This window comes from Elephantulus edwardii, unplaced genomic scaffold (genome assembly GCF_000299155.1).
Source record: "Elephantulus edwardii isolate Elephantulus edwardi_28Jun2011 unplaced genomic scaffold, EleEdw1.0 scaffold00034, whole genome shotgun sequence".
NCBI lineage: Eukaryota > Metazoa > Chordata > Mammalia > Macroscelidea > Macroscelididae > Elephantulus > Elephantulus edwardii.
This window is the reverse complement of record NW_006399784.1, coordinates 21,666,500-21,681,984: the sequence shown is the minus strand read 5'-3', so window position 1 is coordinate 21,681,984 and position 15,485 is coordinate 21,666,500. Positions and strand designations below refer to the sequence as shown.

The following is a 15,485-nucleotide window of genomic DNA, read 5'->3' as shown; positions in this document are numbered from 1 at the left end:
CTTAGAGACAGAGGTGGTGAAACTTCATCTCGTTTACTTTGGGCATATTGCCAGGATGAGCCAGTCCTTGGGAAAACACATCGTACTGGGAAAGGCAGAAGATCAGAGAGAGAAAGGGTGACCTTAAATGAGGCAGACTGACTTTGTGACTTATAACAATGGGCTCAAGCATACTGGGGATTGTGAGCATGGTACATGAAAGGACAAGATTCACATCTGTGTTCACAGAGTCACTAAATGTTCATAGAGTCAATTCCATGGCACTTACAGTAATAATATCAACAACAAATCTTTGTAGGTGGAAACGGCCTCATTTTTCACCTGAGGAGTGACAGGTGGGTTTATATTGCCAATTTTTCAACTGACAATATAAAATCTCTATGCTTAACCTCCAATGCTACCAATGCCCTGAAAAATGTAAAAGTTCTTTAAAAATTTTATTATACTATTGAAATAAAGGAAGTAGATCAAAGTGTATTGTTAAAATAATGAACATATTTTCTTGCTATAGTTCTAAAGCTTTTGGTTAATACTCTTAATAAAATTTACAGATAAGCACATGTGGATCATACTTATTAGACAAATGTATTCCTGAAAGGAATAAATATCAAAACCCAAACCCACAGTCATCGAGTCAGCTCTAACTCACCGTCAGTGACCCTCCATGCGGTTTCCAAAGCTCTTAATGAGAGGAGACTATCATTTTTCTCCAATATACTGTGGTTGATGGAACTGAACCGCCAACCTTTCAGTTAGCAGAGGACCACACTGTGAACTACACTGAGTTCATTCCTGAGAGGCACACACAACCTTATTTACTGTTAATTTCAATTACTTCCCCACCAAAATCATTCTCCAAGGCAAGGACATAAGACACTATAGCTGTTTTGAGCATCACTTTCCCTCTTCTCCGTTTACAGAGAATGCTGACAAGAAATGAAATACAAATACACTGTACTAGTTCTTAAAGAATGGTGGAAAGCCCACTTACTTTTAAATGTCCTTGAGAAAGAAAAATGGCAGAAAAGACATAAAATCAAACACAGACTCTGATAAATTAGCATATATTCCTCCCAGGCTCTTGTAGAGACAAATGAAAAAAAGCAGAGAAATGCTTACATTTTCCTGGTTTTGCTGGAATTCGAATCACAGTGGGCTTCCTGGTGGGTGCTGGATGAACTGTGAGTTCCTTTGTTGATTCTGCTTTTGTGGGGAGCTGAAAGGGATCTAATGAAAAACACAGTTTATTTTGCATGTTTTAGTTAACAGGGATGCAAACAAAAAGCCTCATTCATAATTAAAGAGTCATATTTTTCATGCCCTAGGGAAAACTATTCATGGATAAACAAAATCTCAGTTTGCAGAGACAAAAACAAAGTTGGAGCTCATGAAAGGAAATAACTTAGTGCTCTGTAAATAATTCATAGGCTTTTCTTCCTCTGTGATGAGCGATCCAGGGCAATCTTGAATTATGTAGAAGCTTTCTTTCATGGGAATGCAGTAGTTTCCCAAGTGTTTGCCTGAAAATGAGGGGCAACTGGAACGATGAGCCAACTCTTCCCCATCCTGGAGCCTCCCTGCTACTCCAGGAAGGATGCCCCTGCCCTCTTTCCCAGACCTCTATTTCAGACCACCAGAGGCCCTGGTTCTGGCCAGCTCTGCGCAGGTGCTTAGCAGTACCAGAGTGGTTTAGTGATACTACACTTCAGTAACATGAAACTAAGGAACACGTTATCCCAGGTAGAAAACAAGACATCTTGCTTCCAATACTAAATTGAAGAGGCAAGGACAGATTTCTGCATCTTAACTAACTTGTTTAAAATGAATGGTATGTGCTTAGAGAAGACATTTTAAATAAAAGCATAAGCACTGAATGAACATCCTGGGTTTTCCTCTAACTGCAATCACTCACCCCTCTTCCCCCAAATGTAAATGCTCTTTTCACTGGTTTGGAAAAATGAACACAAACTTAAATAACTAGACCAGCAAAACTAAACGAAAGTTGTATGTTGGCCACTCTGGACAGCGCACGGCATCCCATGAGTCAGTCTTTGCCTTCACTCAACAAGATGTAGGATGAGATGTGCAGTGATTCTGCGCCTGTCTTATTGATGTTGTCTGTGGGGAGAGACTGACTATGAAACAATGCACTTTTGTGGCTCCTGTGATGAACAGCATTCACGCTCCGCCTGTGTTATGACTGCAGCTCAATAAACACCTTTTGCTGACCAGCTCTTTGCAGGCTACATAAAGAGCGGAGCCAAGAAGGAGATTATTTAGCTTCCTAATTCCTCCTTTCCCTTCCACCCCACGCTCAGCCAAAGACACTGTTTCATATCCTGCCCAAAGAATCACTCACTAATCTGTTTACTTATTTATGTTCACCATGTCAGTAACTGTGCTGTGTAGGAAATATAATGATAAAGTGCAACCCTATTTAAATCTTTTATACACACCTAAGAGACAGCTCTGGTGGCCCAATGTTAAGAAGCTGCACTGCAATCCCAAAGGCACATGGTTTGAATCCACCAGCTGCTCTGCAGGAGAAGGATGGGCAATCTCCTCCCATGCAATTTACTGCCTCTGAAACCCCTCTAAAGGGTCAGCTATAGATTGGTTCCAATTTGATAGCACACACCACCACCTAAGAAGAGCCCGATACTGCATGCCAGCTAAAATGATTATCATTAGGCTGCAGAAGAAAGACCACGAGGGCCTCTTTAGGGAAATCTATCAGCTCACAGATGAAGCAAGTCCTGCCTAAATACAGGAAGCTCATTTCAAATTAAACAACATGCAGCCAGAAACTCTATGGACTTGCATAAATGTTGATAGTTACAGAAAGGCTTCAGGCCTTTTGGTCATAGGGTTACTATGAGTCGTGTTTGACTAAAAGACAATCAACAACAACAACAACAATTTCAAATTATCAGAACAATATTATCAAACTTAAAAAACAAAAACCAAACTTCTTTAATAATACATCTCCCAAGCAACAAATGCTGGCGAGGTTGTGGAGAAACTGGAACCCTTATTTATTGTTGGTGGGAATGTCAAATGGTGCAACCACTGTGGAAGGCAGTATGGCACTTTCTCAAAAAGTTGCAAATAGAGATACCATTTGACCCAGCAACTCCACTACTGGGAATATGTCCCAAAGAGACCATAACTGACATCCAAGCACATATATGCACACCCATGTTTATCGCAGCTCTGTTCACAATAGCAAGGAGTTGGAAACAACCCAGGTACTCATCAACAAACAAATGGATAGAGAAGCTGTGGTATATTCACACAATGGAATACTATGCTGCATTGAAAAACGAGGAACTCATTCAATATTATTAAAAATGGGTGAGCCTGGAGGACATTATGCTGAGTGAAATATCTCAGTCGCAAAAGGACAAATTTTGCATGGTGCCACTGCTGTAAAATGGGACTGATATTGGTGAGGGTAAGACTAAGAAAAACTGGATAAACTGAATACTGCACTGAAACAGATGAGGGACTGAATAATTTAAAAGCGATGTATGATAGGGTATTATGGTTATCACAAGAGTCCACAATTAAGGTTGCATAGTGGAATGTACTTGAGATGGTGGGAGGGGTGCAGGGGGATTGTGTACCAGGGAAGGAGTCTTTCTTTTACTTTTGAAAGAGAGGAACGAACTGGGGGGCGGGGGGAGAGGGCTGGGTGGGTAGAGAAGTGCAGCATGAATAAATGGAAATCCAAATTCTCTGTAAATGTTCATTAAAATGATTAAAAAAAAATACATCTCCACCCCACACACCCCCCCTGTGTCTGCCTAAAAGAAACAAAGACTTAAAACTCAAAGTAAAAACCAAACAAACAAAAAAAAACCCCAACAAAAAAAAAGACCAAATCAAAGTCACTGCCTTTGAGTAGGTTCCAGCTTGTCGTGGCTGGTGGATTCAAACGCACAACCTCTGGGTTAGCAATGCAACGCCTAAGGACTACACCACCAGAGTGCCCCGAAACAAAGCTCTTGCTTTTTTTGTATGGTTAATCCCTCAATATGTTGTAATCATTATTTTTTATTTCCAAAGTACGATTTGACAAGAAAATTGGGAACATTAAGAAAATAAGAGAGAAAGTTTCTGTAATCTCCATTATCCCTTAAGTAATGATTATGGACACAAATCTAATCTGATCTGTCTACAGATTGCTTTCTATTAAAAAAATGCATGCATTATTACAGATATTCCTGAAACAGAAAACCAGAGTCATTTTGTACCGATTATGTAATGTGTGTTTTCACTTTCATTCATTTAGTAAACAGAGAATTATGCAGTAAGCCAACAGACTCTGTTGTCTCTCTCATTGTAGTCGAGTGAAAACTGACTCTCAGGGGGACCTTCATTGCATTTCTGAAGCTGTATAGTGCACTGGAGGAGATTAATAAACACGGAATTGAGGCTGTAAGCAGTAAATTCTATTGCAGGTACTGAATACACTGGTGAACCAAGATTCTGTCCTCACTGAGCTTACCTTCCAACAGGGAGATGAGAATTAGAAATAGTAAGCATATGAGAGTAACATGATGTTAGGAGGCAAGGCTGTAATTAGGTGCTGTCACATTGATGACTCATAGTGACCCTATGAATAGCCAACCTTAAACTTGCCCTTCCTGTGCCATCCTCATGCTCTCTGAGACACTAGAGCTCATTGCTGAAGTCACAGTGTCAGTCCAGTGTCTTCCTCTCCTTCACTGACCCTAAGTCTCTCCAAGCATGACGTGCTTCTCCAATGAACTGTATCACCTGCATGTCCAAAGTATAAAGGATGAAGCTTCATCATTCTTGCCTCCAAGGAACACTCTGACTGCACTTTCCCCAGCACACATCTGTCTGTTCTTTTGGTATTCCCTGGGATATTCAGTACTCTTCTTTCTCCAGCACCACAACTCAAAGACATTGATTCTTCGTATGTCATCCTTATTCATTGTCCAGCTTTCTGGTGCATAGAAGGTGACTGAAAAGACCATGGTCTGAATCAGGCACACCTTAGTCTTCGAATTAGCATCATTGCTCTTTAGAATTTTAGAGAGGGCCCTGCCAGCAGACTTGCCCAATGCAATAAATCTCCTGATTTCCTGACTACTGGTACCAAGTGTGTTGATTATTGGTTTAAGCAAGGTTAAATCATTGAAAGCTTCAATCTTTTCTCAATCTATCATAACGTTGTCTGTTGGCCAAGTGGTGAGCATCTTTTTGTCTTCTTGATGTTGAGCTGTAATCCATACCAAAGCCTACAGTCCTTGATCTTCTGCAGCAAGAGTTCTATATCCTTCTGACTTGCAGCAAGCAAAGTTGTGTCATGAGCACAGCAGTGCAGGTTGTTGATGAGTCTTCCGCTAATCCTGATGTCACACCCCTCTTCATAAAGGTCCAGCTTCGCAAATTATTTGCTCAGCATACAGACTGAATAGTCATGGATAAAGGATACGACCCTGAGTGGGTGGAAGGCAGGCAAGCTGCAGGATAAAGCAGGAGTGAGTGGGACCTGGGGGCTGACCACTAATTATGCCATTTGACTGTTTATCAACAACTGAACTGAAAGCATCTTAAAAATTATTCTAGTGTGAAGGATATAAACTGGATTTAAGGAAGAAGTACTGCAAAAAGCATAGATAAAAAGGGGTGGTTATGTTAATGAGTCCTAATGGTGCAACGAATGGTAAAGTGTTCCACTGTTAACAGAAAGGTTGATGGTTTGATCTCATGGTTTGACCTGGTGATTTGCTCCCAGAAGGATTCTTGTTGTGTGTGCCCATTGGAATCGACCCGTTAGGTGACGCTCCAGCAGGTCTTCAGAGGCAGTTAATCACACAGGAGGAGACTGCCCATTCTTCTCCCATGGAGCAGCTGCTGGATTTGCACCACGTGCCCTTGCGTCTATAGTGCAGCTTCTTACCACAAGGCTCTCAGAAAAAAATCTCATAGGGCAGCTCTACTCAGTTATAGGAGGCCACTCTGAGATAGTTGATAAGATGGCACCTAGCAATATCATCTCTTGCAAGAACGTGTTAAAGATTAGCATTCTAAATATTACTGAATCTGAGCATCCCAAATGGTTCATATATTTTGGGTATATCAGCTATAAAAAGGGAGCACTGATAACTTAGTGTAAGAAGCTGCATTGCAATCCTGAAGGCACAGAGTTTGAATCCACCAGCTGCTCCACAAGAGGAGGATGGACAATCTCCTCCTCTTCAGTTAACTGCCTCTGAAAACCCACTGGAGAGTCTGCTATGGGTCAGTCCTGACTCAGTGGTACACACCAACATTAGCTAAAGTGAGAGACTCTGAAGATCCCACAGATCTCGACACAAATTTATTTTAAACATAGAAAAATAGTATCGTTCTTTGTGCAGTTTCTCTTTCTGTTCTCCCTCTGTCTGCCACTGCCTCTGCTCTGCCTCTTTGGTCTTTCTTGGCACCTCTTCGTCTCCCAGGGGCCTCCAGGCCTCCTCTCCCTTCTGCTGCAGGTTCTTGACCCTCCAGCCATGGGCTCAGGGCTCTGTCTTCTGCTGGAAAAAGGGTGCAACATGCGAGAACAGGATAAAGTGTGATGACTATTTTGCAAGTGGCATTTCCAGCAAGACAGTTCCTTTGTGGGTGATCAGCACTGGTTATTAATTATCAATGTTTTGGGGGGTTATTGGAGCTAAGGAGGCCCTGGGTGGTGTAATCAGTGCTTAACTACTGGATGAAAGGTTGGAGATTCAGAGCTACCCAGAAGACAGTGTTTCTGAAAGCTCACAGTCAAGAAGCATCTACTCAGGACAAACTGACAAAGGAGATTAATCAGAACTGGCTTTGACAAGCACTGTGGCAATGGGACAATTAAAACAGACTTTCGGTGGGGGAAGAGGAACGAACTGGTGGGGAAGGTAGAGAAAATAGTGCAACAATGAGTGAATGGAAACCCAAAATCTCTGTAAATGTTCATTAAAATTAATAAAAAAGGGGGGCAACAAGATATGGAAAAACTCAGACTCTTTAAGTAATTGCGCTAATTTTTCTCTAGTGTCAGCTTCCCTACTAATGCAATTTACCTTGCAGGCTGTCCTAAGAATTAAAGATTTAATTAAAGAGTTAATAGTATTAATACCAATTGCTAACATTGCAAAATGCTTCCACTGCTTCAGGTACTGCCTCAATGTTTTTCACATATTAAATCATGTCATTTTCACAAGGATTAAAAAAAAAAAAAGAAGCATCTACTCGGCATTCATGTGCGAGGAATCAGAATCAAGTCAGCAGCAATTACAACACGAAGGGGGAAGAAAATACAGAGCATTAAATAAGTGAAACTGTTTTCCACCTCATTACATTCTGGCCAAAATACCACCTACATATGTTCTCAAATTTTCAAGGACAGGGGACATGGACAAAAGAGGTGGAAAATGAAAAAAAAAAAAAAAAGGAAAAACAAAGCACCTAATCAGTGGTCCCAGGGGACATGCATGATGTGCCCCACTGTGAGGGAAATACTCAGCAGGTCCTGTCCCGAAACTGTGCAGTGTCGGTGGCTCTCACCTGTCCTGTTCAAGATAATTTGATCACTCTGCTTAAAACCGAAAGGATTTAAACGGAAGCAGAATGCATATTGTCGTTATTAGGTGCCATCAAGTTGAATCTGATTCACAGCGACTCTATCAACAACAGATTTGAACCCTGTCCTACTCTGTGACATCCTCAGCATCTCTGACACACACAAGTCTAGTGCTGCAGTTACTCTGGCAATCCATTTTGTTGGGGGTCTTCCTCTCCTTTGCTGACCCTTCACCTTTCCAAGCATGATGATGTCCCTTTCCAAGGAATAGTATCTCATAACAACATGCCCAAAGTATAAGGGACGAAGCTTCGCCATCTTTGCCTCCAAGGAGATCTAGCTGCACTTTCCCAAAACTTATCAGTTTATTCTTTCATCGGTCCATGGGAAATTCAGTATTCTTCCCTGAGACCACAACTCAAAGGCATCAGTTTGTCATTGTTAAGTACAAAATGGGACAATAGTACTTGAGGGTAGAATTCTCAACCTTCAAGCAGGGTCTAGATGGAATTCCTGGCCAATGCACTGATACCATTCTTCTCCCAGTGGGGGCTGTGTGCTGCCATGACGCTCGAGCAGAGCTAGACAAACATGGATTAGCAAGAAAGGTCTGGTGATGGATCTCTAACATGAGCCATCGAAAACCCACAGGTCACAAGAAGATCCACTACTGACTATGGGACTGGAGAGTACTGAGCAACATTTTGTTTCACATAATAATCCCAATAATTCCAAATGGGATTATTAAGCATGAGAGGTCAGGCCTGTAGACGCTAACAATATGTAAATATTCAAAGCATTCTAACTACATTACCCACCTACCCACCCCCTGTCCTGAATCACTCTCTTTTTTTGCTTTTGATTTGTAATACCACTAGCTGATATTTAAGGAGTGAGTACTGGTGGCTTACTGGATATGGAAATTGTACTGACAACCCAAAGGCAGGCAGTTCGAATCTACTAGCTGATCCTCAGGAAAAGATGGGTGATCTCCTCCTGTATAATTTACAGCCTCTGAAAACCTGCTATAGGGTCGTCTACAAATTAGTTCTGAGTTGGCTGCAATGAGTTTGAGTTTTTGAGTTGATATTTAATAATATGCATTAAAATAATGTGTAATCTATTGATGCATGAAAATCTCTAGGAAAAAAAGTTTCCCCCACTTCAACACATTATGGCAAAGATATAAGTAACCATTGCAGGCTGTCAGGCGGGAGATGATCTGTTTAATCATGTCTGGCTGTGAATCAAAGGAGCACAGCATCTGCTTTCCTGGCTGCATGGACTCACGGGCCCGTGTGGAACCACAGGCTGTGTGCACTAGGAGGCTGCAAGCTCACAGGGTGTGGATTTGTGGGGAGGACAGGCACAGCTGTACTTCAATGAGAAGGGAGCCCAGAAGCCTGTTTTCCAGTATGTTTCTCTCAAGCAATACAACCTAAAGTTCATTTCCTATGTCTTTCGTAGGAAAGGGTTTCCCACTTCCTCCAACCCTCCAACAGAGTGGGATCCATGACAACCCCATTGTTGGTACTGGTAGGTGGGAAGTTGGGTAACTGATAATGGTTATAATTGTAAACATTTATAACATTTGACCTAGTAATCACACTTTGAGAAATCTATTCTTCAGAAATAAAAGCACTGTTGCTGGATGGCACTGAGTCGACCCTAACTCACAGTTATCCCACGTACAATACTTAAGAACCTTGGTCAATCCTGCCCCAACCTAACAATCTTCACTGTGCTTAAGACCATTATTGCTGTCACTGTGTCAGTCCACCTCAGTGAGGCTCCTTTTCTCCTTCGGTGACCCCCCACCCTTGTAACCATGATATTCCTTTTCAAGAACTGGGCCCTCCTGACAAAGTATGTGGGCACAATCAAGTGTCCAATCAAGTGTCTTGGGATTCCCACTCGTAACAGTACGATTCGTAGTTTATTTATGATTCACAGCTGGATGCCTTAGCACTGTCAGTTCGGCACATCTTTGCTTCTAAGGAGCTCTCTGGTTGCACCTCTTCCAACACAGATTTGATTATTGTTTTGGCAGTTAATCCACAGTATATCCAAGACATTTCCCCAAAGCCACACATAATTCAAAGGTATCAATTCTTCTTCAGTCTTCCCGATTCAATGTCCATTTTTCATATGCATATGAAGGAAATAAAAATACCATGGTCTGGATCAGACAGCATACCTTAGTCTTTAAACTGACAACCTTGCTCGTTTGCACTTTGATTTCTTGACCGCTGTTACTTTGGGTGCTGACAGTGCATCTAAGTCAATGAATCCTTGGCAACTTCAATTTCTTCTCCATCTACCACACTGATGTCTATTGGTTCAGTGAAGAGGATTTCTGATTTCCTGATGTTGAAATGCAATCCATACTGAAGGCTATAGTCTCTCATTTCTTCAGTGTTTCAAATCATTTTCACGTTCTATAAACAAAGATGTGTCATCTACAGAACACAGGTTACTGACGAGTCTTTTTCCAATTCAGATGCCATACTCTTCATATAGTTCAGCTTCTTGAATCATTAGTATACAAATTAAATATATATGGCAAAAGAATACAACCTCAACACATATTTTTAAACCATGCACTATACACGTGGTTCAAATAAACCAGCTGCTCTGTGGGAGAAGGATGGTCAGTCTTCTCCCATGCAATTCACTGCCTCCGAAAACCTGCTGGAGGGTCAGCTATGACTGGGTTCTGGCTTGATGGCACACACCACCACCCCCTTGTTCTGTTTTAATAACTCTTTGTCTACCTACAGATTTCACATGAACACAACCAAGTGTTCTGGGATTCCAACTCTTCGCAATATTACTCATAGTTTATTTATGATTCACATGTCTGACTGTCTTTGCACTGTGAGTACAACCCATCTTTCCGGCATTCTCTGCTTTCAGTCAAAATCTAGTTGACATCAACAATCCCTAGTTCCACAGTTGCTTCTGAATGAACCCTGCTTGAGTTTTGGCAGTTCCCTGCTTCTGTATTGCTTCAGCTATGGGGTTTATTCTTTTAAATAAAAATTTTATTATATACTGGTATACTTACAAAGCTCATACATATTATTTTTCAAACCAGATCTTTCTCATTTCCTTTTACCCAGCCCTCCCTCTACCTATCAAATTGTGTGATCCTATGATTTCTTTTGCCCGTCCTCACCTCTCTGCTCCTACTCTCCCCCCCTTGGATCCTCACATTTTATTAGTTATTTTTCTATTTCTACAATAATGGTCTCACACATTCTACAAAAATGGTCCTTATGGGATTGAGTTATGTCACTTAGCATAATTTTAGTCATGTTTTAAATGTGAAAATGATTACTGTACTTTTTTTGTAGTGTCAATAAATAAGAACAAATGAAACATCTTAAATAGTCACCAATATTTAAAGTGTCAAATCAATTGATACATTTGTTCTATGGAATTTAGGAAATACGAGGAAATGAATGAATTAAACTTGAATCTATAAAACCAAGTCAAGCCAGTTCTGACTTATGGTAACCCTCCTTCAGGTTTCCGAGGCTGGAGCTCTTCATGGGAAGAAATTGTCCATCTTCTTCCTAAGGAGCAGCTGGTGGACTTGAACCACTGACTTTTTGGTTAGCAGCACAATGCTCTAAGCACCATATCACCAAATCTCCTTATAAGGACCAAGATGGAGGAAACCAAAAACCAGTGTGCTGTCATTGAGTTGATTTTGACATACAGCAGGTGACCCTGTGCGGTGCAGAGTGGAACTACTTCATAGGGTTTTCTTAGTTGTGATCTTTATGAAATCGTATTGTCAGTCCTCTCTTCTGCTGTACCACTGGACAGGTTTTAACTACCAATTTTTGGGTTAGTATTTCATGCCACCCAGAGACTGACCAATAAAGACAGGTTCATAAAACCTCCCTAAATGCAAAATGCCACTCACTGAGCAATCAGTAGTATATGATACAAAATTTTTGTAAAAAGATAACATTTACCCAATATTGTTCATATTGGTTACTGTAGAGATTGAAATAGACTGGAAGGATAATAACTTCTACCTTGTTCACAAAATCACTGTATTGTCTGACTTGCTCCAATAAATAGACTTGCTCAAACAAATATATGCTCCTTTTCACACAAAATATGCAATAAAATAAATTCAATCCAATCATAAGAAAAATGAACAATACTCCTTGTCCAACAAACCAAAATAAAAATCACTTAAGCACATGGGAAAATGAAAATTTCTTTTTCTTTTCTTGTGCTATCAAGGCAATAAAACTCTACAATCTTCTGTAAAGTAACAAGAAAAAGAAAAGCTTTTTGTTTTAGATAAGATTCTTCAGCGATCCTACTTAATAGAAAAGAATGTAGATACTATTTTTTAATTTGTCTCATTAAGACTTATGTAGTTAACAGGCAAAAGCTTCCTCAGCAACAACAGCAAAATTCAATAGAGCAGCAAACAACAAATGCTGGCAAGACTGTGGCGTTTGGACTGGTGGGAGTGTAATACGGTGCAACCACAATAGAGGGCAATCTGCCACTTTATCAAGAAGTTGGGGGGAAAAAGTTGGAAATAGAAATACCCTTTGATCCAGCAATTCCACTACTGGGAATATACTCTAAAAAACAAGAGCCACTATTCAAACAGATGTATGCACATCAATGTTTATGGCTGCATTTTTCACAGTAGCAAAGAGATGGAAGAAATCTAAGTGCCCATTGACAAGTGAATGGATAGAAAAATTGTGGTATAATCACACAATGTAATACTATACACCACTGGAAAAAAAAATCCAACTCATAAAACATTAGACAAAATGGGAGATCTTGGGGGACATCACGCTGAGTAAAATATCTGTCACAAAAGGACAAATATTGTATAAAACCACCGTTATAAAGCAGGGCGAACATGAGGGTTGGGAGTAAACTAGGAAAAGTGTAGATAGATAATGAACACTGCACTGAAACAGATGATGGAGAGAATTTTAAAAGCAATATATATACCTAATCATATAGTCCTTTAAAAATCCCATCACCTGTGTATAGTATTGTATATAAGACAACAATATGGAAAAGAGGTGCTTTGCTTTGACAAGTGGACTGGGGAAGGAGAGAAAGGAAGTCATGCAACAATGAATGAATATTTTTTTTAAAAAAGTGAACTAGGGGAAGGGGAAAATACGCAACGATGAAGGTATGAAAATCCAACTTTTCTGTAAACCTTAGTTAAAATCACAATTAAAAAAGGGGGGAAAGGTTAATCACGGAGAAAATAGTTAATAGCTTCTACTTTAAAACCCTGAATAATAGAACTATTTTTAAAAATTATTCTTATGTTATTAATATTTTTTCAATTCCTACCGATCACTTGGCTAAGAATCACTGGAGCTATTACTGACAGGTCTTTCCAGGGCTGACACTGCGTGAGAACCCTTCAAGTCAGTTCCGCTCCTGATCAGTTATCTAAAGAGAGATTAGTCACTGAGTATAAAAGGTAACACAGGCATGTGGTCTACAATTCTGATGGGATCAAAAAGAACAGTAAAATCCACATCCCCACCCAAGCTTCCTTACAAAAGGTAACTTTTGTAACGAACATTTTTTGTTATATCTTTCTAAAGACAGGGCATCTTTGTACGCCTGAGTTCTAACACAATAGTTAAAATAGCATGAAACTATTTTGCCCTTTTCATTGAACTGTACCTTAGAAGTTTGTCAATAGTAGGAGATAGCTTCCTTTTAATTACAGCACAATATTCCCTTTTATTTGTTGTTTTTAGCTGCTGTGGAGTCAGCTGTGACTCTTGGACACCTTATGTAAATCATAACAAAAACACTGCCAAGGTCTGTGCCATCTTCTTGACTTTGGTACTGTTTATGTTCACTGCTGTGGCTAGTGCAGTCAATTCCTCTCAGTGATGTACTGGAATTTATTTAAACAGCCTAATTCGGGGAGCTCTGGTGCATAGTCAGTAGGGAGATGGGCTGCTAACCCAAATGCTGTGTCTCCCAAGTGGTTCGAATTCACCAGCAAGAAAGATGCACAATGTGCTCCTGTCTGACTGGCAAACTTGAAAACCCCATGGGCAGTCAGCTATGAGTTGGTTCTGTCTAGATGGCAGTAAGTTTTGAGTGAGTTTCTTTAGAGTTATTTCCAATATTCCACAGTTGCTGTTGCTCGACAGGAGCCCTCCTAGTCGAGTACAACTCACAGTGACCCTATGAATTACAAATCTGAAGCCTGATTATCCTGTGCCATCCTCACACTTTCTGATATGCTCAAGCCCATTACTGCAGTAACTGTGTCAGCCCAAGACGTTGAGAGTCTTCTACTCGTTTGCCGACCCTCCACTTTTCCAAACAAGATGTCCCTCGCTCTCCAAGGAATAGCCTTGCTTAGAAACATGTGAGGCAAAACTTTATCATCTTTGTCTCCAATGAGCACACTGGCTGCCATTCTCTACAACACATCTGTTTCTTGTTTTGGCAGTCCATGAGCTATTCAGTGCTCTTCTCCAACACCATTGCTCAAAGGCATCGATTCTTCATCTGTCATCCTTAGTACCAGCTCTCGGATGCATAGCAAATGATCGGAAAGACCATGGCCTGAATCAGACGCATCTTAGTCCTGAAATGGAAATCACTGTTCCTCAGTTATTTGGAGAGGTCCCTAACTGCAGACATTTCCAGTGTGATATGTCTCCTAATCTGCTGCCTGTTGGTACAAAGAGTGTTGACTGTGGATCCGAGTAAGATGAAATCATTGACAACTTCAACCTCTTCTCCATCTATCATGATGTTGTTACCCATCAGTCCAGAAGTAATAATTTTTGGGTTTGTTTTTTTTTTACATTTCAATCCATACTGAAGGCCACTCTTTGAACTTCTGCAACAAGTGTTTCAAGTCCTTCTCTCTTTCAGCAAATAAGGTTGTGTCAGCTGCATAACACAAGTTACTGATGAGTCTTCCTGATGCCACATTCCTTTTGATAGAGTCAAGTTTATTGAATAATCTGATCAGTATACAGATTAAATAAGTCTGGAGAGAGAGGATACAACCCTGATGCACACCTTTCTTAGTTCTGTACCATGTAGTTAGTGTTCCCTTGCTCTGTTTGCACAAGAGCCTCTTGGTCTAGATGCAGGTTTTGCATGAGCTCTGGGATCCCCTTCTTCTCGAGGTTAGCCACAATTTGTTATGATCCACACAGTCAAATGCCTTTGCCTAGCCAATAAGCATAAATAGACATTCTTCTGGTATTCTTTACTTTCAGCCAGGATCCATTCCATGGTGTGAGTCCTAAACTATGAAAATTACACCTTGAATCACTGCACATTATCTAGCCCTGTGTTACTACTATTAGGGGAGATGAAGGTTGTACAGGCTGAATGAGAAACTCAACTGCATCTGAGACTCAGAACTGGTTAAGGATGACCTTAGCACCATAGCTTATCTACCACATACTCTTTGTCCTTGCCTCCATCAAACAAACAAACAAGCAAACTTCAAATACAAAGCATCTCTAGAAGAATCTCCTCTCCAAATCTAAGCAAAGTCAGTGGAATTTTTCTCTTACTTTTATTTGAAATGTTTACTCTGCCCTCCTCACAGCAACACCAATTATGCTACACTTGCTGCCAAACACACAGGTCTCCCTGCACCTATATCTGCGTGGTCTTTATTACCGGGCTGAGAAAAACACTGATGATAAAGTCGTTTTCTGCCCATTACCTGTCTCTAATAATATGCTTGTCATCATAATTAGTTTCACCATCCCTGGCTTGCTTTTTGTCATTTCTTTCCCTTGAGTTCTGTTAATGGCAGAAATTGGCTGCCAAACTATTATTCTGGTCTGTGTAATGGGGCTGACAGTAGAAGCATTCTGCTTTTTCTTTGACAACTGGGCAT

General features: G+C 40.5%; 1 protein-coding gene across 3 annotated transcripts in view; it reads right to left on the bottom strand.

Annotated features, from left to right (window-relative positions):
• SH3D19 (SH3 domain containing 19) overlaps positions 1-15,485 on the bottom strand; it is an 80,534-nt gene that overhangs the window by 57,064 nt on the left and 7,985 nt on the right. For 2 of the 3 annotated variants that reach the window (XM_006884478.1, XM_006884479.1), the window contains exon 2: positions 1,120-1,227. The exons of the other annotated variant lie outside the window; for it this stretch is intronic. In XM_006884478.1, coding sequence (XP_006884540.1) covers positions 1,120-1,227 — 108 coding nt within the window. The remainder of the gene's footprint in view (positions 1-1,119; positions 1,228-15,485) is intronic. 3 annotated transcript variants of the gene reach the window in all.